Source organism: Filicampus tigris, chromosome 5, assembly GCF_054856515.1.
Source record: "Filicampus tigris isolate MCC_2025a chromosome 5, RoL_Ftig_1.0, whole genome shotgun sequence".
In the NCBI taxonomy this organism is placed as follows: Eukaryota; Metazoa; Chordata; class Actinopteri; order Syngnathiformes; family Syngnathidae; genus Filicampus; species Filicampus tigris.
In genome coordinates, this window is record NC_141221.1 from 314,585 (window position 1) to 335,876 (window position 21,292).

Sequence of the window (21,292 nt, forward strand, 5' to 3'; positions counted from 1 at the left end):
GAGGATGCATTTTAAGACGTGCGTGCGTGCGTGCGTGCGTAGCGGGAGCTGATGCTGGTCTCGGTGGCAACCGCGCAACTAAACGGAGAAGAAGAACGCTGACCAGGTGGTGACGGCGCCCGGAAAGACCGACGAAGGATTCGATTGGCTGGTTAGCGTTAGGGGTTCGGCCGGAGAAGACCAAGAGACACGTGATCCGCCAACGCTCGTCACCGCAAGAGTGGACCTCGGGCAGGGCGGGGCTTAATACGTACACTTCACTCCACTGGGATGTGAAGAATCGCTGCCCAACTGTCTTTTAAACTTTTATTTTGGTACTTTTATAGAACCTTTGGGTAAATGACTTACTACATTTGAATTGGATCATTATTTATGTACACAGTTGACTTATTTTCCTGAATTTTAGCCTAGTAACTAATCCATGCTAACAAACAAACCCACTCTAAAAACGAATTCAAACTAAGTGAATTTGATCAACAGAAGTCGAAATGAAATTAAAAAGTCAATGTGATGAAAAATGCCAAACTATTCCAACCCCGACAAGCACACAATCAGTGTCCCATCCTTGCAACAATTTTAACATCAACATAACATGTCCTTAATTGGCACGACAACATTAATCACCAGAAATGAAACGATGACGGGTGACGTGAATGAACAGTACCAGAAATTATTAATAGGAAATTCTGCATGAATAATGAACGCGTCGTACGTAACGCGTGAAATTGTGATGTGGGTTGACCTTTTGGCCATGTTTGCTTCAGCTACTCGCCGTTGGGCAAACGTTAGTACGTTTACGCTCTTGGTATGTGAACTTCCTGAACTGGACCTTTCACTGTAAGAGCGATGCGCCCTTTTATACAATACGGATACATTTATTGTGAAGATGTCGTAAGGAAATGAAACATTTTGAAAGGAAGCTACGCGCGGGAGTGGCTGTGTCTTGTCGTCCCTGTTCGCAGTTAAGCTAACTAGCCTCCGTGCCGTGGATTCGAAAGTCGAATAAAACCAAGCAAAACATTTACAAGATATTGAAATATTCTTGAAGGATTCGAGGAGCGTCGAAGATGACGATCAAGCCGAGGTAGTGTCAAATCTGAACACGAAACACAGCAGTTCCTTTTTCTCCTAGGCTCAGTTGAAAGTGAAATCGGATGAGACGAATTGTGGTCGCCTTTTGCGCATCGCGGTGCTAAACTAACACACTGAAAGCGTTTTAAGTAACAGCACAAAGTTGCTCAAGTTGGTTTTGAATAATAGAATGAATGCCTGTCGTCTTTTCCAATTACCAGATGGAGCACCTGGTGGCGCTCTTTCACACTCAAGTCAAGCCAAGTGCAGCCTACCAAAAAAAAAAAAAAAAGGATTTCATTTAAACCCCCAAATCTCTTCATTATGTGGGGATACATTTTCCTTGAAAAACAGGAGTTGGCAACCAAAAAAAAAAGACTCTAAGAAAATAAGTACGTACTGGAAAAAAAAAAATCTGCCAAAAGGAGGAGCTGCACGTGCCAAACTGCAAGTATGCCAGGTCCACCATGTTTATTATTGAACAAAACAACACATTTCCAAAGAATCATGACAAAGTTTGGCAAAAGCGATACGAAAGTTGCCGCTATGTCACCGATTACGCTGGTCTGCATTTTTTAGATCCTTTTTTTTTTGCACTGAAGGCAGTGGTACTGTTAAATGGAGCACTGCACACTTTTAAGCTAGGTTCCAAAAAGCAGAGCTGAACTGCCAAGTCCTTCGTACAACACACTCTGAGCTATTAGACCACTGTGAGCAAATGTCAGACATCAAGTAAATGTTCATCAATGGTAAACGGGCTGCCACTTGTGTAGCGCTTTTTTACCTACGGTACTCAAAACGCTTCACGCGGTACCTCATTTACCTACCGATGATGACGACACAGCATCAGGAGCAACTGGGGATTCAGTGTCTTACTTCGGCCGGGGATGGAATCCACAACCTTTGGCTCGGGAGACGAGTGACCACTGAGTACCACTGAGGGATTCGTTAACTTCGTTATTGTCTGCCAAGTACTGCGACTTGGACTGCTTTCAACCCTGCTTTACAACTGTACGGAAATCTCATTTTTGTCACGCAAATGGCTTCCCATTCCAGTTAAATGGGGAAAAAAAGTCATATTATAAAAGGGAGCATATAGAGAAAAAGGAATGAGATATATGCATTCTGCATCCGAAGCCGCCCGAGAAAACGTTGTCGGCTACTTTGTTTACATGTTTTTTGGGGGGGGGGGATGCTGACCAATGTTGTAGGAGGTGAGCTGATGTGAAGTGAAAGACCGTGAATCCCTTTCGCCCACGACGCCCGCCGGTGATGTAGAAGAAGGCCCGCGCGTGCGTTTGTCCATCTTGAGCGTGAGGAGATGAGCGCCAAGTCGAGCGACGCGGACGCTCGCCTTGACGACGTCCTGTCCCGCATCGCCGCGGAGACGCGAGAGATCCAAGAGCTGGAGCGGCAGCTGACGGACGGTGAGGACAGGCGGCGGCCAGTCGCAAGTCTCCTCCCCCTCCCCCTCCCCCTCCCCCTCATCAGCAGCACGTCTGCTTTGCCGTGTGGTCCTCAGGGCAGATTTTGGCCAACGAGCTCCTGCACAAGGACCTGGAGGGAATCCTCGCCGGACTAGAGGAATACCTCAGAGGACTTCGACTAAAGGTTCCACTTCCCCATTTCCCAAATGACAAATATAGCGGGGCCCCTCCCCCAATGGCGGGCGTAGGGCGGCGAAGCAGGCCGCCACTGGCAAATGTCTGCCGTTCATTTGGATGCGCTTCCTTGGTCCATCTCTGTCTCGGGCGGATTCCCGAGAGAAGGGCAAGCGTGCGGTACGCCGGAGCAAAACCAGCATGTCGGGGACGCGTGCGCGCCTCGCGCCCGAGTACAACACAGCTCAAGTCCGCTAGCTTGACGCTAACCTTGAAAGCGAAGCGCCGTCGGTAGGCTAACGCCAATGAGCGCGGACACCAGGGTTGCGCCTGCTCTCGTTTCAGGCCGGCCAGCTGCAGGCCGACAATGAAAGTCTTCGGCGCCACTTGGAGGACGCTCAGAGACAGCGCAGGAGGCTGGAGGACGCGGCCCGCGCTGGCCAGCAGGTGACCTTCCAACCGCTCGGCTCAGCGACCCGACGCTTCGCTTTCGCTTCCCCGTCCAAAGGGACGCAAATGACTTTGGGGGCGCGTCTGATGTTTCGACGGCGTGCGTCGGCAGAAGATGGCGGCCCAGCGGGCGGCGCTGGCGGCGCTGGCGACGGAGGCGCGGGCGCTGAAAAGGCAGAAGGCGGGGCTGGAGGCGGAGCTTGGAAAGCTGAGGGAGGAGCTAAACCCGCAGCTCACACCGGGACAGGTGAGAGCGCGCCCCCAGCACCACAGCGGGCACACACGAGTCCGCCCGCCGCTTCTTGTGTGTCCATCAGGTCGCGCCGTTTCAAACGCGGCAGAGCGGAAGCGGAAACGGAAGCGGAAGCGGCGTGGACCAGAGCCAGCGGCCAATGGCCCGACTTCAGGCCAGGCTGGAGCGCGAGCGCATAGCCCGAGCGGAGGAGTGTGTGAGCCATTACCAGAAGCGAGAGCGGTCTTCCGAGGACCGCAAGCGCACAGATCAGGGCGTAGGCCAGGTGACCCGGTTCCGGAAGCGCGGATCCCGAGCACAACATTCGCCGGCCCGGCGCCACGAGCGCGTCGCACGTCCGGAATGTCCCGCCACGGCGTCCGCAAGGCGGCCGGCTCGCCGTCCGTCGGGGCCCGCCCGCGACACAGCCAAACTCCACGGCAACGGGTAACACGGCACCGTGTGTGACACGCGCGCGCGCACACACGTTGACGCACAGACCTGACGGCGACGGTTTGCGCGCGCAAGCAGGAGCGCGCCGCACTTGTGTGAGGAGGTGCGGTGCGTGGAGCGAACCCTTCACAAGAGACGAGCCGAACTGCGCGAGGCCGACAGACGATTGATGCTTGCTCGGGCGCGTTTCCATAGCAACCAGGTGGGCGCGCGCGCGTGCACACACACACACACACACGCGCGCGCGCGCGGGCCGGGCGCTGCTTGCGTCCGTCCACCGGTGCGGACAGGGCAGCGCGGCCGGCGACGAAGCGTCGATTGCCTTCCAGGGCGACGAAGTGTGGATTGCCTTCCAGGCCGCCGCGTCCCGGCGCAGCGCCGCCAGCCTGCAGCAGATGGCACTGCGCCTCAGGTCAGTGAGGCCGCGTTTGAAATCACCTTGAAATGGGAAACCTTTCACGATAACACGCATGAAAACGTATCACTTTGCAATGGGAAACTTTACGTTAAAACGTGAACATTTATTACATTAGCAAGTCGTCTCATGAAAACGTGACATTTATTTCATTCAAATGTAAAGTTGACTATGTTAAAGCGTGACATTTTTCCCGTTCAAGTGTGCACTTGCTCCGGCAAAAACGCGCAACTCGGCCGGTGTAAAATGAAACGTGCAGCAAAAGTGGACGCTGCGGTGCAAAACTGCTCACGTTGGAACTTTTTGTTCTTTTGCGGGTTGGCGGCAACACCACACGCGTGTACTATTTTGCAACTTTGAGCACTTTTTGCTGTGTTTGCAACAAAAAGGCAACAATATTGAAGGAGGATGGATTCCCTTTTTTGACAGCTTTCTTTTTGAAAAAAAACCCCAGCATTTTCACTCTTGCCAGCCAAGACTTTTCAAAGACCTTTGTTGACAAATGGATACTCCTACTTTGACTCATAATGTTTGGGTTTCATTTGTGCTTTGAATGCTGCTTGGGAGCACTTTCCACCCAAGTGTTTTGAACGCCCTCTGACGCCTTTTCAACAATATTGTCACGAGTACGTTTGAACACTCGAAATCCAAAGTATTAAGACTTGATTCAAAAATGGAACGCCCGTTTTTAAACCACGTGACGAATGAATACGGCTTAACGCTGTTGACCTTCTTGGACCACTTTTTGTGCTGTTTGAAAACACTGAGCAATCATTTCATTTTTGCCTTCCAGTGCGACTTAAGACTAAGAATGCTTTATTTATTTTTAATTGAATGCACTTTTTCAGTCTGACTCGGTAACACTTCGGAAACCGTTTGTAATCTATTCAACAGATTTTCAATGACGACTTCATTTTGAACCCTTTTGAACTCACCAGAGTCTTGCGGGATGAGGAGGCGGAGCTTCGGAGGCGGACAAAGGCGGAGTGTCGGCGGCTGAGCGCCGTGGAGGCGGAGCTAAGGGAGCGAGAGGCGGAGTCTCAAGAGCTTTGCGCCACAGTGCACATGGCCACAAACAAGTACGTTGCGCCCATTTAGCAACACCAGTGGACGCACGCGCGTGTGGCGAAAGCCGTGAAAAGTTCCAGAAATTGAATTTGCAACGTTTATGAAAGCAAAATTGCTCTCTTCGTGCGTCACACTCGCGAGTGGAACAAATGCGCAGATTGACCAAATATAGCGGAAAGAGCAGCGGAAGAAGCCGTAGCGACTTCGGGGTCGACAAAACCTCGCTCCGTCCATTTTCATTTGAAACGTTAGCATTATTTGACGGTTTTTTTCCGACCGCACTTTTTTGTCAAGTTAGCACTTTGTCATGTCTTGCGCCCGCCACGTCTTTGGCTTGCCCTGCTTCGAGTCGCTTCCGGGAATCACGGAAACGCGTCTGCTGGCGTCACAGACGTGCGCGGTAAAGACGCTCTCTTCCGAAATTTCGGAGTAAGTGTTTTCGTGTGTACCGGTCGGATTATCAATCGACACAAACTACCCGTGCGTGCAGACTAGCTGGGCTTGTGCGTGCGTGTCAGGAGGCCGGCGCACATTTGGACTGGACCCTCAGTCAGGTATGGCGCGCGCACGCACACACACACACACACGCGCGCCGCCGCTGATGCTCCACTCAGGTTCCGGTGCTCTCGATGGTCTCGGCGCAGGCGGAGCGGGCGAGGGCGGAGCTTCGTGGTGTGGAGGCGGAGCATCGCAGACTCAAGGTGAGAGGGTGGGGCCACGCAACGGACACAATGCGTCCGTGGTCGGTTGGGGTTCATGTCGACAGACCAAAAGGCTAAAGGTCAAATTGGGGGGGGGTTGGCTTTGCACCGAAAAACACAACATGAGCCGAGAACATTTTGTCTTTTAAATTCTGTTTATTCCTATGATCGTGAAGATATCGATGAGTTCATATATTCCGTGATAGAATGGCCACGCCCCAAAAATGGAAATGATTTATGATTGAAAAAGATGACTTTCCTGACCCAAAGGAATTGCTTGGTTGTTATGTTCATAAAGCTAAGCGTCACGTGACACGTGTGTCCTGCGTGTGATCGCACTTGAGCTTTCGGGCTTGATCTGAAATGGCGTTGGCGTTTCATTTGGCCGCGTCCGTGCCGAAGGAGGCGGAAGGTCACGGTTCATATGTAGTATGTGTATAGTAGTATTCATATGAGTAGATGTAGTTCTATGACTCATAGAGTTCATCGAGTCTTGGTTGACCTCATTACGCAATACTTTGTGACTTTTTGCTGTTGCTTGGATTCTTGCACTCCACAAGTGAAACCCCCCAAAAAACTAGAACAAAAATGTTCCAACTAAGTGAATTTCCAAAAAAGCAAAAGTCAAGCTGAAATGACAAATGTTCAAAATGCCATCCTCCAACTATTCGAACTACTCTCAAAATGTGAAAGTCACCGTGAAAAATGTATTGCGTGAACATGGGAAGCGGCTCCCGTGAAATTGTGCCAATGCGTTGAAAGGTGAAACGGCTGCCATTCAAATTTACAAGGTCAACTTTTCAACGCTTTGCAATTGTCACTTGAGTGTGTTGGGCCCCAATTTTCAGTTTGACAGTTTGAAAGCAATCTTTCGGGGGGTCGTTTTAAACGCATTTGTGTCCTCGAAGGAGGCTTTGCATGGATGAGCGTCTCAGCCCGCTTTTCCTTTCCTGCTTTTCTGTGCGTGCGCAGCGCTGAGGGTTGCGATCGTCGCGACGGCGCCACAAAAACGTCGACGAGGAGACGGCGCTCCACGCAAACTCGGCGGAACTTGTTCCTTCTTTCAAACAGGAGGTCGTCGTGACGACCAAACGGCGGCAGGGCTCGCGTCCGACGGGATCAGCTCTTCTCGCTCGCCGTGGTGACAGTTGCGAGGCAGCGCGCAACCTCGGGAGCACAACAGCTGGCGTCCACCTGCTCCAGTGCACACTGACACACACGCACCTTTGTGTTAAGTTGAAAAAATACACACAGTCAACGCACTCATTACCGCTGCGCTTTAAAAGCCAAACACACACACGCACACACTAACAGTGTGTACATTGACACTGTACAAGCACTCACTAGTTGTGTAAAGTGAAACACGCAAATTTGTGTGGTGTAGTGGTGAACACACGCTTAACTGTGGTGTTAAAAGCACACAAAGTCTTGTGACTGACTGTTGCGTCTCGCAGGGTTGCACAATATATCGAAAAAAATCCGGCCAAATTGCGCCATCGTTTTCTCCTGGAATCGTCCGCTTCGATCTGAATTTGACCCGTCCGACGCAAACCACCCAATAGCCGAACATCATCGTAGGGAATTACGATGAATTGGCTAACAACACATTGAGCGCTCTTACTTTGCCGCAGCATGAAAAAAAAATACGTTGCTGAGATCAGAAAAATGTGAAATATGGCAATAACATCCATATTGCATGTTTTTGCAATATGGCGCAGCCTTGGTGTCCGGTGAGCTACGCGCGCTTTTGTCGCATTGTTAGACACACACACACACACAGAAATTTGTAGCGTGTCATCAACGCACACACTGGCACACGTCAGCGATTGAGTCGGCGGGCACCTGCAGGCGTCCGCCGGCGGCGGCGTCCAGCAGGGCGACGCATCGAGCGGCCCGGTCGCTCAGCTGACGGCCGACGGGGAGGAGGCGGGGCTCCGAGGACCACGCGTCCACCAGCAGGCGCAGCAAACACGGCAGCCACGCGCTCGGGCTCCGCGCTAACCTGCAAGCCAGACCCGCGCCGTCAGCGAGCGCCGTTGCGCCGAAGAACGCCAAAGCCCCGCCCGACCAAATCGGCATCCCCCGGCCGCGGGAGCAGCCGCCACAATCTTATTTTTGACAATATGCAAAAATGACGGAGCTTCCAAGGGCATCGGCATGTCGCACAAAGTCAAATGAAAACGTCAACGATAGCTCCCTGTATTTTCTACACTAAATAAAGTCGTCCAAAATTTCAAAAGGCCATCTGTTTTCATTTCAAACAAAAAGGCGCAGAATGTTGCCAGGGCAGGTGAGAATCGCTGATCAAGTTAACGGAACGTGTACGTCACGAGTTCCTTCGAGTTAGCGGAGTTGCAAATTGATTTTTTATCGGCCGGCAGACGATTACGCAGCGGGAAAAAATGGTCTTCCGACTATTTTTGAGGTGGTTTTTTTCCCGGTTTCCCGTCTATGGTTTATGGCCTACCAAATGGGCGGAAGGCCCAGCCAGCTCTGGTTGCAAAATAAGCAGCATGTTAAGAAAATGACTTTGCAAAGGGTTCCAAAATGCTGAGCCAAGCCATCTGCGTGTGCGTGTGCGTGTGCGCACTGACCGTGGCCACGCCGCCGTGAAGATTTGCTGGACGGCTTCGAGCGCGTAGATTCTGGTGAGCTCTTCGGGGGGGTCGCTGACCTCCAGGTAGGCCGGCAACACGCGACTCAGACGCCCAAAGTGGACACACGCACACACGCCCATCCTAAACACACACGAGGCAGAATGTTGCTGCCGTGAACGGGGAGGCAAATTAGAGACATCGGCCAAGCTTTGCCCCACCCCCTCGTTTTCCTTGTATTGAATGTTTATCTGCATTTGGGGTTCAATTTAGATGCTTTCATTGATATTATCGTCAAATGTCGGCTTTTGCTGTTCCGCTCTGGCCCGCCAATCCGCCGCAAATGTCCAACCGAAGTTGTTGTTATCGATTGGATGGATCGGCCCATCTTCTGATCGGATCGGCCATCCGTTTTCAAACTGGCCGATCGGCTCCGAAAAATCCTGACCGTGCAAAGTCTAACGCGCACATTGTCACTCACGCGCACGCACGCACGCACGCACCTTTGCAAGTAGGCCGGCAGCGCCTGCGCATAGACTCTCCTGAGCGCCACCTTGTGTTCGGCCTCCATGCGCGCGAGAAGGAGACGCAGCACATGGTGGTGGCGACGGGCCGTCCGGCGGGGGGCCGCCGAGGGGGGGCTCTCCAAAACGGCCAGCAGCTCCAACAGGCCAGGCAACACCAGCTACACGTGCGCCGTTAGTGAGGCGCGGGCGTTAGGGTTAGGGTTAGGGTTCGGGTTCGGGTTACCTGCATGACGTCAGCGTTCGCGCCGTGCAGATGTTTGAACAGCGCCTCGTACATCACGTCAGCCTGGTTCAACGCGCGCAGCTCACTGGCCGCCTGCACGCGCACACACACACATTCAGTCTTGAACCCGAGTGTCAGAAATGCACCTGGCAGTGCGTGCGCGCGAGCGCTGACCGTGTTGCTGACAATGTGGCGCAGGCAGCCAATTCCCAGCATGCACTTGTTTGCCTCGTGGTGGTCGCTGAGGAGGAGGGCGGGGCCCAGGAGGCGGGGCAGCAGAGGGGCCAGGAAGGGGCGTTGCACCTGCGCGCGCGCCCGCAATGACATCGCTCAAGCCTCGGCCGGCGGGGAGAGAAAACGTACCCGCCGTGGGGCGGCCTGTCGGCGTCGCACCTGCAGGAGCGTCCACGCAAAGGCCGAGTCCACCTCGTCCACCTGGTCGCGGCGCCGCCGCGCTTCCCTGAAAGGCACGCCGGTCGGTGAGCGCGCCGCCGAAGGACCGACGTGACCGGCTGTCACCTGCTCAGGTCGGGCTGCAGGACGTCCAGGACCGCCCCCAGGATGCCCGCCTCGGGCCCGCCCCCCGTCAGCATGTGGGCGGCGTCTCGCCAGCCTCCCGCCGCCAGCAACTGCCGCTCCAGGCCCCGAGACGCTTCTCTCGACGCGTGGCTCGTCCACGCGCGCTCCTGCAAAGTGACACGCGCGCGCACAGTGACATAAAGTGGTAGCCAACCCTCCCATGTTTTTTTCCAGAATACGTTCGCAGCAGGCCCGCTAGTCCAAACACGGCATTGTGATGAATATTGCCTTTGTGGATAATGCACGCGTTTTTGTCCATCTGCGGGGGCGGCCATTTTGCCACTTGCTGTCGACTGAAAATGACATCGCGGTTGTTCGGGGCTCAGGTAACGACCGATCACGGCTCAGCTTCAGAAAAGAGGCGCGGCCGCCCGAAAGCTCCACTTCTGTGCTTTCGGAATCCGTTGGAATTGTTGGAGTCGCTAGCTTAAACGGTTTATGAGTTAAGGCGGTTTGTCATCTTTGCTGTCAAATATGGCCCGGCCATTCAAGTCGGAATTTTGCTTGATTTTATTTGCATTTGCTAGGCTGCGTTGATGCCATGATGATAAAATCCACCCACGCTCTCGTTTGTTTGGCCCGGGGGGTAATATTATTGATTGATTGATTTATTTTCTCAAAGTCGGAAACGCGAACGGAAGCCCGTTTAAAAATGATAGTCGGACCGGCCTATAGGCGATGACTATTTGGTCGGGCCGGACAAAATGGCGGATAGATGGGCAGTTTTAACAATGAAAAGTATTTTGTTGTTTCGTGTCCAGTTAAAAAGGCGTCCGGGCTCATGTACACAGAATGTCTGTTGGGTTTTTTTTGGGGTCCCCCGGCTGTATGCAGAGGCCGATAAACGGACCGCCAATTTTTAGTCACCTGCCCAACTCTGGAAAGGACGTGTGCTTGTGAATGCGCGTGTGTCTGTTTGCGCGCACTTACCTGCGCGTGCGTGGCAGCGAACACACACACGTGCGGCGCCACGGCCAGCGTCAGGGCCCGGGCGCGGGGGTCTGGGCCCGCCGCCTGCAGTTTTGCCAGCAGGGCTCGCAGGGCCGCGGCCACGGCGGGCACGCGGGCGTATTGACGCGGCGCGGCGGCGCCCTCGCCCGGCGCCGGGGCGGCGCGGCCCATCAGAGCGCGCACCGCGCCGACGTATGCCGCCTCCGGCCCGGCCAGCAGCCAATGGGGATCGGCCGCTCGGAAGAGCCGGCCCACCCGCCGGACCGAGAGGCTCGGGCCCGGGGGCCGGCCCATCAGACGCCTCCGCAGCTCGGGCAGGAGTGCCGCGATGGGCGGAAGGGACGCGGACGGGAGGGGCCGCCCATCGTCGTCGTCGTCGTCGTCGTCGTCGTCGTCGCCGTCGTCCGGCTCAAGCTCGTCAAGTAAGCGTGAAACGTCCATCATGGCCAGCTGACACAGACAAAAAAAAAAAACACATGTCGACTGACTATTGTTTGGTTACATATGACTATTTATGTTTATTGACATATTGCTTGGTCTTTTCTGTTTTTTTGCATATTTATTTGGTGATTGCTTTTGACGTACAAAACGCCGGCGTCCGTCCGATGTCATAATTTGGTCCATTTCATGTATTTTGCCAACTGTCAGTCCACACGCGGGCATTTGTAAATGATTGCGCAACGTGACCTGTTGCAAACATCTTGTGCTCTCTTTGACAATGGCGCAATAAAAACTTAGCATGAAGCTTTAGGCGTCTCCTGAGAAAATTCGGGAAGTGCGACAATTTCACCCGACACCAGCGACATATTTGGTTTTTGACTTATTAGGGCTGCAACTGAGGGTTAGCCATCACTCTGTCAATTATTTTGTTAATGAATGAATGAGATTTCCCCCAAAGTTTTAATTTCCATTCCAAAACGGGACATGATTTCAAATTGACAGTGCAGAAAACGCACAAACCTTAATTAAGGTCCGTTCGTAACTCGGCCAGAATGTTGACGATTGTTTTTCAAAGTCAAAGCGGACGTTTGCAAGTGTCTTACTTTGAAAACACTCCAAGGGAATCAGCCTGCTTTCCTGGCGGACTGCAGAAATTGGAAAAGACTTTCCGTTGGAAGGTTGGAATTTCAGGGTTTGGGCCATTTCAAAGTGAGCAAGGTCGATTCACAAAACACAGATTCATTTGATTCATCGATTAGTTTTCAATTAATTGTTGCAACTACCGCTACATATTAGCACTTTTATTTTCACCATTTTAATGTTTTGTTGACACTTTGTTTTCATTCTTTATGAATTTTAGTTTTTGTCGATAAACCATCATCACATACAAAGGCTCATGTAAGCTATTTTTTAATGTACGTTTTATTTTGCCTTTATTTTAATTTACACGTATATTTTTGTTGTATTCAGTATTGACTGCGCAATATGTATTAATGCCAGCATTTTAATGCGACCAGCTCATCGCCGAAATACACTTTTTAAGCGCTAGCATTATGAATGTAAGAGGGAAAGGAAGTGTTCGCATTGTGAACTACGCAGAAATAAAAGACACTTTTGGAAGCACAACAATGAATAATCAACCGCACTAAATACGTGCTGATTAAGTACGTCCATGTGCCGTCCTTACCTTTCTCCAAACAGCAGCTGGGGGGAATCGTTTCGAGAAGGGCAAAAACGGAAGCGACAAGAGGACACTTCCTCCTTGCCTGCGTCCGTTTGTCAAAAGCTTCCCCCGGAGACAAAAACAAAGCAAGCGACGTGTCCGTCACCAAAAGGTTCCTAGGGTCCGACTTCAGATACATTTTGTCTTTTGGTGACGTTTCAAATTCTAAAAACTATGTAAAGCATAAACACGCAAACTTTATGAGAGGGAGAGAGAGAGAGAGAGGGGGGGGGGATGAAATTCAATTTTTGAATTTGATTTGATCTTCAATAACACAAGTTCCCTCATGCCTTTTGAACTCTACTCACTAACGCACATGTGTTGGGCGGAAAGATGTTTGTGGAATTTATCACGTTCAAAGTGCACATTTAACCCGATGAAAGGTCATTAAAATGTCAAGCAAAGTAACTTTGGGTTCTCGGTGGAGCTTCGAACCGCTGGTCGTCATAGCAACGCTCGTCCAAAGTGACGGCTGCGGGTCACGTGATCAAACCCACGACAGCCTGCTGACGGTTTTCTTGAAGAAAGCGAAAATATCTGCATGCGTAGGCCTATAGTTGACTGTGGGAATCTTCAAATGGCATGATACTTCTCCTTTCAATATCTTCATTGCACAACAAAGACAAAAGGGCTCGATCTTGCCGTTCCAATACTTTTGGAGGGGAGTGATCTGTTGCGTGTGTCTCGCGTTGAATGCAACAAGTGTCGAAGCTTTTTATTGTCTCCGTGTGGCCAAATGCGCTTGACAAAAAAGGACTTCAAACGTTCCAAACACAACAACAAAAAATGACATTTCGCTACCAAACTAATCGGCCCACCAAAACAAAAGTTTATTGTTGAAACTCAAAGAATCCATCAATGACAAAACAAAAGTGTGCGTCTCGGTATTTATGTGTGAGTGTTATTGTACGGCGTGTGTGTCGTATGTCTGGTTTATGTATTCGTGTGCAGTCTTTGTCAGTGTGTGTGTGTTTGTATGGTGAGTTGTTTATCTAAAGCCTCAAACACACACTGAGGATCCTGATCTGCATCCACGTGCACGCCATCTGGAAACACACACTACGCGCACGCACGCACGCACGTACATATCTTAATGCCACAATTGGACACGCGTTGATCACATTGCGTGTGCGCGCGCGTGTACCTGCAGGCCGGCGGTGTGCGTCCTGTACACACCGAGTGCGTGCGTGACCGTGCGCGTGTTGTCGTCACACTCGCGGACGTCGCAGGCCGCCGCCTGAACGCTGAACAGGAAGTGACATCACTCATCACATGTCCAACCAGACAAAGGCTGCGTTTGCAATCACTTGCTCATCCTTCCACTTATGACCGCATCAGGAGATACAGTATATCGATTTTTATCCATTTATTTTTTTTCTAATAGTGCACCATTAAAATGGCCACTCGAAAATCCGCATCGAGCGATTCAGGAAAATTCATCGATTCGGCCCGGATTGAAGTGACGAGGGAGTTGGGATTCTCAGCACAAAGGACTCATCAAATACTTTCTCATCACTAAATTGGAATTTATTTGGAAGCGTTATTTGGAAGCGTTTTCAACCTGTTTGGGCAATGTGTTTTTTGTTTTGTTTTTGTACATATTTGGCACAGTCCGTCAGTCTTACGGGTGCTGTAACAAGCTAGCATTCAGTGATTGCCCAAACAAAACGGGGACAATCCATAACCGCCGCCGGCTTGAAAGCATCGGTCGCTGTATCGGAACGTTCGTAGAGCGTCCTCTCGGCCTGTAACGATTATTCCCCGAATGGAGTTTTTTTGAGCCTCGTATAACAGCAACAGCTGGATAAAGACAAGCGACGGGGAGTTGGAAAGAGGCGCTCCCGTCCGTCCATCTGTCCGTCCGTCAACAGAAAAGCTGTGGTCGGAAGCCGCCATGTTTTGCATCAGCGATAACGTCGACGCGCATTTACGTCGAGACGCGGACAGGACTCGGCCTGGCGCTTCCCGTCGAAGCGGATAGGCTACAAAAAGGGAAACGGCGCCATTTGCGTCGCCTCTGGCCATTTGGCCCCGCGGAAATGTTTAGTGCTTGTGACTGACCTGGGATCGGCCGGGGGTTGCTTCGTCGTGGTTCTTTGTAGACAAACGTCGTCGGTCAACTCCAGGAAGAAAACCCTGAACACACACACACACACAGAAGTAACAAAGTGAGTGTTGTGTGTGCATCGTGTGTGTGTGTGTGGGGGTGTGTGCGCGTGTGCAGTGGTGACCTGTTGGGCGCGTTGAGGGAGTGCGTGAGGTGTTTGGCGTGCTGGAGGTCGCACGGCAGGTGGTGAAGGATCCAGCCTCGCTGGCTACAGTCCGCACGGTCCAGACGCTCTTGAAACACTTTCAAGGTCACACTCTTTGGAACTGCAAGCGTGTGTGTGCGCGTGACACACACACACACACACACACATTCACACCCGCACACCCCCGCACACACACACACACACCCCCGTAAGCACTGTTGATGCTGTGTTTGGATGTGTCGCTGCTACGTGTTCAAGCATCAGCCGTTTGAAGGTTTGTCATTGCCATGACTACTCTCTATGCTCATTTCTGTTAGCCAGCCTATGATGCTTCGCATGATAGCTTAGCATTGAGCTAGTTAGTAGACTTTGGGGAGATGAAATGATTTGCTTCAACATTTTCTGGTGTGTTGTGTGTCTTTCATGATGCAGAGCAACCCTCACGTGGCACCTACATGACAAGCACAAACTAGAAATATCAGCTAGCACAACACCTGGACCCCCAAAACACCCAAGCGAGCTCCGCCCACCTGTCCGATTGTGCTGCACGTACGTTCGGACTTCTTCTCCCACTGAAGACGGGTCCGCTTCGGCCCAACTAAGGAGGTCACTGCAACACACTGGCACGCCAACGAGACGTCACTGCGCGGGTGTGCGTGCTGGCGGACGAGCGAGCGCGAGCGAGCGCGCGTGCGTACCGTCCACCATCTTGTATTTGTCAGCAAGCATCTTGGCTTGAAGTCTCTTCCCTGAGCCTGGCGGTCCTAACAGGAGAACTCTAGGAGTTCGGGAACAACGCCGGGTCCGCAAGAAGGCCACCGCTAGACCGCACGCACACAAAACACACGCGTGAGCGCACATTTGAAATTTATGATGAATTTATGAAGCATTTTTCAGTTTGAGCTGTGCACGAATCGCTGGTGAGTCCAACCGAGAAGTTCATGAGCGTTTTCCCATTCGAGTCAGAAGGCGTCGGAAAATGTGGCGGCCGCAGAGGACTGCTACGCACGTGCTACGCACGTGCGTAGCACGTGCTACGTCTGAGCGGGCGCCAACAGACAAAAGGGCGTCTTCAAACTTGGGTGGCGGACACGCCAGACGAACTAGTTTAGCGCTAGCTCGGATGACGAACGCGACACCCGCGCTACATTTGAGCGGATGCCCGGAAGTGCAGCAGCTCTGGCAATATTTGACAGCTAACGGTGCGCTAGCAACGAGAAGTAGGATGAGTCTAGTAGCAACGCAGATGCATTTGAAATGGGGCCAAAGAGAAAAAACAGACCGTCTTCTGTCCTTGGCCAGGGTACGTTCAAGGAAGTTGTTTGAAACTACGAAGGCTCAACTCAGCTAGTCACAATACGAACGGCTAACGTGGATTTTTGGCGCAAGTCCGAGCTCGAGCGTCTCTTTTCTTGGGCTTTTGGCGGCTCGGGTCGGGTCGACCCGGCCCCTCCGGCATCGTTTCTGGTGGCGTGTTTGTGTCATTCTTTTCATTCATTGTGTTGACTTGAATTGGAAAAGGCTTTGCTTTGGTTTCCCTCCATTTTCGTTTTGCTCCGAGTTTTTGTAATGGAGCGCACGGGCAACGTGCCGCCCGCGGGCCGGATGACGTTGGTGGGGAAAAAAGCGGATCGTCGGGGCCGTCACAATGTTGAGCGCGTCCGATGCGCCGGCATATCGGCGTGGCCTTGTTTCGCTTCAAAATAAACATTTTGTTGGGCGCTGCGCTTCCCATTAGTTGTCGTTTCAGCTCAAAAACACTCGGCTTTTTATTGCAGTCCGTTGACAAAAATGTCGGCTTGTTTTGGCCAACCCCAGCCGTTGTTATTTGGCTCCTTTTGGTGAAGCCGTTTTGGCTGAGACGCCCCCGAGAGGCCATTGACAAGGCGAAGCCGACCTTGCTGGTAGACGTCGACGGGCGGCTGGTCGGCGTCCACCGTCTTGAGGATGTGTCGGTAGGCGGAGCTCATCCCGGTCACCTTGCAGCGGTAGCGCTGCAGGTCGGCCCTCAGGCCCCCGTCGCGTGCGGCGGGGCTCTTCTCGGCGCGCCGCGCCACCGCCTCCTCGCAGGGCCTGGCGAACGCCTCGTGGTATACTTCTGAGCACAGGAAGCCGCGTCACGCCGGCGGGACCCGCAAAGAGACGTGGGTGCCGTACCTCCGGTGAGCGGGTCCAGCAGCCTGCCGCGATGGCGCTCAAGGAGAACGTCTTCACCGGCGTGCAGCAGAACTGACACAAGGCACATCGCGTCACTTGCGGACACGCAGGCGGACACGCAGGCGGGCGGGCGGGCAGGCGGGCAGGCGGGCAGGCGCGCAGGCGGGCAGGCGGGCAGGCGGGCGGGCGGGCAGGCGGTCAGGCAGGCAGGCAGGCAGGCGGTCAGGCAGGCAGGCAGGCAGGCAGAAGACCTACCGACGTGTTTGGGAATGACGCCGCCCTGCTGGAGACTGCGCGCCTGCAGCCGAGTTTGAGGAAGGCCGTCCAGCACCCAGCCCTGCAAGGCAGCAAGCGGACGCTTGGCTTTCAAGTCCTTTGGACTTTTGCGTCACTCACCTTTCATTTGTTTGGAGAGCAGCGTTGTTAGTTTTTACTCGCGTTTATTTGGTTCTTTTGGTTTGTTGTCAAGTAGTTTTCGTTTGTTTTGTTTTTTCTTAATGCTTGTCAAGTGCGAGATTGAAAATAAAAAGGCCACAAATATTGTGCAATGAAGGCAACTGCACTTGCCAAAGGGCCGTTTGACGTTCCTCCCTTTGCAAGGACGAACAGCCGAAATGAAAACGTTATAGTTTTTTAAAGCTAAGATGTAGTTTCAGTTAGCTTTCTTTCTTTTTTTTTTTTTAATGCATCTTCATCTCATTTGCATCACAAGTGTTTTTTCAATTGATTTGGTAAACGATAACAGCCTTGGCACATGACACCTAATTTATCTCGAATCCCAAAATTGGACCTGCCATGACATCCCTCAACCCTCACATGACACCGACGAAAGGTTCGTGCGTGCGTGCGTGCGTGCGTGCGCGTGTTATTATGCTGAAGCAAATCACATCAGAAAGATGAAAAAAGCATTTTCCTTAACAAAATAAAAAGGGACGCTAACTTCAACTGCATCTCAAACTTCTCGCAAAAATGTCATTCGTCGCCACCTTTGTCAGTTGATAGCGTACTTTCGGGGTCCCTTGTTTGACATCTGTAGATGACTTTACTTTAATACGCAACACTTAAAGGGGAAGTCAACGTAAACATATTTTTTTGGGAGGAAGATGTTCTATGCAAGCCCACTAGTTGCAACAGGGCATTCTGATCAATATTGCATTTGTGGAGTAAGACCAATCGCGGCTCAGATTCAAAAAACAGGTCAGCCGTGATTGGTCGTTGTGAGCGGTTGCCATGTCATTTTCAGTCGACACAAGACAAAATGGCCGCCCCAGAGATGGCTAAAAACAGGTGCGTTTTGCTGCTTAACTTCTATTCCACAAACGCAAAATGAATCAGAATCAGAATGTTTCAACTAGTGGGCCTGCTGGAAACATATTCTTAAAAAAAAAATGTTTGGGTTGACTCCCATTTTAAAAAAGTAAAATCTTGCATTCAATATATACAACGCATGGAATTCACACAAAAACTCAAATCAAGCTCGTTTGAACGAAGAAAGAAAAACTATCACAAATATGCTCTACAAACAAAGTGACAAAGCGAAATATGCCAAACGCGCGCGCGCGCGCGTGCCCACCATGTTGAAGCAGTCGGACTGTTTGAGTCTCCCTTGAATCAAGTCCACCAGAAGATCGTCGGGCACCTCCTGAGCACAAACGCGCGTGTTGACAGGGGCGCGCGCGCGCAGGCAGGCATGCGCGTGATCGCGTACCTGCTGCTCGAGCGTGAAGCGGCGCGCCTGTTCGCCCAGCGGCGATGGGTCGTCCAGGAGCGTCTCCATGGTGACGTGGACAGCGCCCAGGTCGGCGCACAACCTCCCGGCCTGACGGACAAGCGGACGGGAGCTCACGTGACCGCGGCGGCGGCCGCGTCACCTGAGCGCAACTCACCAGAGTGGTTTTGCCCACGGCGGGGGGACCCAGCAGGACCACCCTGGGAACTGACACGCGCACGTGCGTGCGCGCGCGCGCGCAGACGGACAAGATGAACGCGTTACGTCGCAGCGCCACCTGCTGTTCAAAGCTTGACGCGCACTTGGCAGGGAAGCCATGTTTGCAAACAAAACGCGCCCACTTTGTGCGTGCGCGTGCGTGCGTGCGTGCGTGCGTGCGCGTCTGACCGTGCACGCTGCTGTCCTGCAGCAGAAGCAGAAGGTACGCGATGGGGTCTTGGGGCTGGTCCACAGCCAGGCTGGACACCATCGTCTGAAAGAGAAAGCCTTGCAGACATGCCCGTTGCCCGCATCTGGAAGCGTGTTTCGAAAGGCGATGCCCGAGCGACGCCGTTCGTGAGCCATTTTGCAAACTCAATGTCCTCAGATGACTTTGGCGAGAATTGTAAGGCCTGATAACGTGACTGCCAAGAAAAGGCATCTATTGGAGTCAGGCGAATTCCTTCCCGAGGAGTCGGCGCGCACGGCGGCATCGCTGCTCGGGAGAAACATTTGGAGCGGCTCAGCCTCACCTGGACCAGGTGGATGATGTTGTGCTGGTCGGCGTAGATGGACATCTGAGGGGGCACCCGCAGGGGCTGAACGCTCTCCTCCATCATCGCCTTCGTCGGCAAGAACAGGGCCGGACGTGCGGGGAGAGAGACAAGATCACACACTTGCTTTTTCCACTGGTCGGTCTTTCTTTCTTCTTGAAGCTCACGCTGGTGGCTCTGTGCTGTCTTGAGATGCTTGCATAATCGCTTGTGTTGCCGCAGAGTGCAAAATGTTTATCACACAATTGGCCACCTTGCACAAACTTCATCAACAGAGGACAAATAACAGCACGGCGCTTCGCTTGCTCTCTTCTCTGTACGCCAGCATATGAAACCGCGCGTATTTGACGTCTCGTTTCCTGGTCATGTGACACAGACCAGGCCAATCTTCCAATAGGGCGGGCTTTCTGCGCAATTGCGTAGTGAAGTCAACCAAAAACTGTTGAAAATGATGCGTGCGCTCCCTTTTTTTTCAAGTGGGTATTGATATTTGTTTGAAAGAAATCGATGCGAAGTGAGTAGCATGTGAGTATCCATAGGCCCATCCCTACATTTTATTTTTTTCTGTCACGAGCACAACTTATACGAATACATAATCATCACATACATAAAAGTGTGCGGGCCCTTAATTGTCAGAAAACGTTACCAAGTTGGCCGCGCGGGCTGCTAGCGTGATATTCTTCTCAGTTACAACACCTGTTTTCTTTCTTTCCTTCTGGATACCCGCAGCGCGTCGATGATCACACAAGGGGTCCTTTTCGTCGTCGAAACGTGACGCAAAGTCAAACGAGACCTTTAGTCGTCGTACTTGACACAAAAAGACTCGAAGGGCGGCGAAGCTTTCAAGTTGGCTTGGCTTAGCGAGCTAGCCGCCGTTGGTCCAAACGTTGCATTTTTTTCGCCTTTTACCTGGAAGAAAAGTCGACAAGTCTTTGCTCTTTTCCGCCGCCGTGGGACGCCTTCGTCGTTGTCCCGGCAACGCCGTCTGCGCCGCTCGTGACGTCAGCAGCGCACGCAGTCTGTGATGCTCAAAACACAGAGTTGAAAGACGCAAAACGAAGAGTACAATGAAAGACAATTCATCTGATCCAAACGATACGCAACATGATCTTTGATGAATGTAGTGTGCAATATTAATGTCTAATTACAAAGAGTGGTTCTCCAACTTTGGACAGCACCTCAAAAAGAGCACTTGGCTCTCCCAAGTAGCACCGCGACGAGCAGCGTGAAAACACGAAAATACGCCGGCGTCGTAGGCACGCCTGCTCATCAAAAACCACCAGCCAAAAAGAATACAGAAATACAATCCATGAGAAAAACATGTGACGACACAAAAATGACGTGAACAAAACACACACAAAAAACATGATTGGAAAAATAAGGCCAAAAAGGGAGAGGAAAAAAATGTGTGGAAAAACAAAAAATAGAGACTGACTGAAGCTGAAAACTGCAAGAAATATATAAAAAAAAAAAAAGTAAGAGAAAAAAACCCCCCCCAAAATTTTAAACAACTATAGAATCTTCATATTGTATGAAAGAAACGCCATTCAGGCAAACAAAGTCAAAATGAAAAAATGTTAATCAGGAGAATGAAGTCAAAACATAAGAAAAACAAAAGGAATGAAGTCAAAATGTTACATAGCGTTATGTAAAGACTCAATTTTAGGAAACAGCTGAACTCGAGCAGTGATTCAGTCGTGCGGCACGCTGACACTCATGCGCGGACACACGCACGCACACACACACACACACACACCACACTTGCGCACGCACGAGCACAAACACAAACGCATAGTCATGCACACGCGATGACACGCCTGCACGGCCATCAAAATGTGAGCGTGTCAAATCATGAATGACGTATAGCGCAAGGA

At 51.8% G+C, this 21,292-nt stretch overlaps 3 protein-coding genes across 6 annotated transcripts; 1 reads left to right on the forward strand and 2 right to left on the reverse strand.

Annotated features, from left to right (window-relative positions):
* Positions 1-75: 75 nt before the first annotated feature.
* Positions 76-7,211, forward strand: LOC147146730 (uncharacterized). Of its 3 annotated transcripts, none has more exons than XM_086030067.1 (12): positions 76-1,084; positions 2,283-2,498; positions 2,594-2,682; positions 3,018-3,119; positions 3,235-3,369; positions 3,440-3,801; positions 3,886-4,009; positions 4,110-4,219; positions 5,161-5,301; positions 5,781-5,844; positions 5,905-5,991; positions 6,964-7,211. In XM_086030067.1, exons 2-12 carry the CDS (start codon positions 2,393-2,395, stop codon positions 6,967-6,969), a joined length of 1,326 nt encoding a protein of 441 aa, XP_085886193.1. In that variant the 5' UTR covers positions 76-1,084; positions 2,283-2,392; the 3' UTR covers positions 6,970-7,211. The 3 variants fall into 3 exon arrangements, with proteins under 3 accessions (XP_085886193.1, XP_085886194.1, XP_085886196.1); XM_086030068.1 differs by having other exon boundaries at positions 5,935-5,991; XM_086030070.1 differs by lacking the exons at positions 5,781-5,844; positions 5,905-5,991; positions 6,964-7,211 and having other exon boundaries at positions 5,117-5,263.
* Positions 6,124-14,664, reverse strand: tti2 (TELO2 interacting protein 2). Of its 2 annotated transcripts, none has more exons than XM_086030066.1 (9): positions 14,590-14,664; positions 10,845-11,315; positions 9,855-10,021; positions 9,729-9,795; positions 9,510-9,638; positions 9,336-9,428; positions 9,089-9,270; positions 8,586-8,729; positions 6,124-7,200 (listed from the first exon to the last, which is right to left on the reverse strand). In XM_086030066.1, the coding sequence occupies exons 2-9, from the start codon at positions 11,307-11,309 to the stop codon at positions 6,876-6,878; spliced, it is 1,572 nt and encodes a 523-aa protein (XP_085886192.1). In that variant the 5' UTR covers positions 11,310-11,315; positions 14,590-14,664; the 3' UTR covers positions 6,124-6,875. The 2 variants fall into 2 exon arrangements, with proteins under 2 accessions (XP_085886192.1, XP_085886191.1); XM_086030065.1 differs by lacking the exon at positions 14,590-14,664 and adding an exon at positions 12,493-12,641.
* Positions 13,333-21,170, reverse strand: ak8 (adenylate kinase 8). The gene is made up of 17 exons (XM_086030063.1): positions 20,567-21,170; positions 20,328-20,437; positions 20,115-20,172; positions 19,398-19,487; positions 19,054-19,138; positions 18,824-18,873; positions 18,646-18,756; positions 18,511-18,579; positions 17,193-17,274; positions 16,938-17,009; positions 16,678-16,878; positions 15,479-15,601; positions 15,311-15,400; positions 14,760-14,901; positions 14,590-14,664; positions 13,673-13,772; positions 13,333-13,587 (listed from the first exon to the last, which is right to left on the reverse strand). The coding sequence occupies exons 1-17, from the start codon at positions 20,783-20,785 to the stop codon at positions 13,486-13,488; spliced, it is 1,779 nt and encodes a 592-aa protein (XP_085886189.1). The 5' UTR covers positions 20,786-21,170; the 3' UTR covers positions 13,333-13,485.
* Between the last annotated feature and the right edge of the window lie 122 nt (positions 21,171-21,292).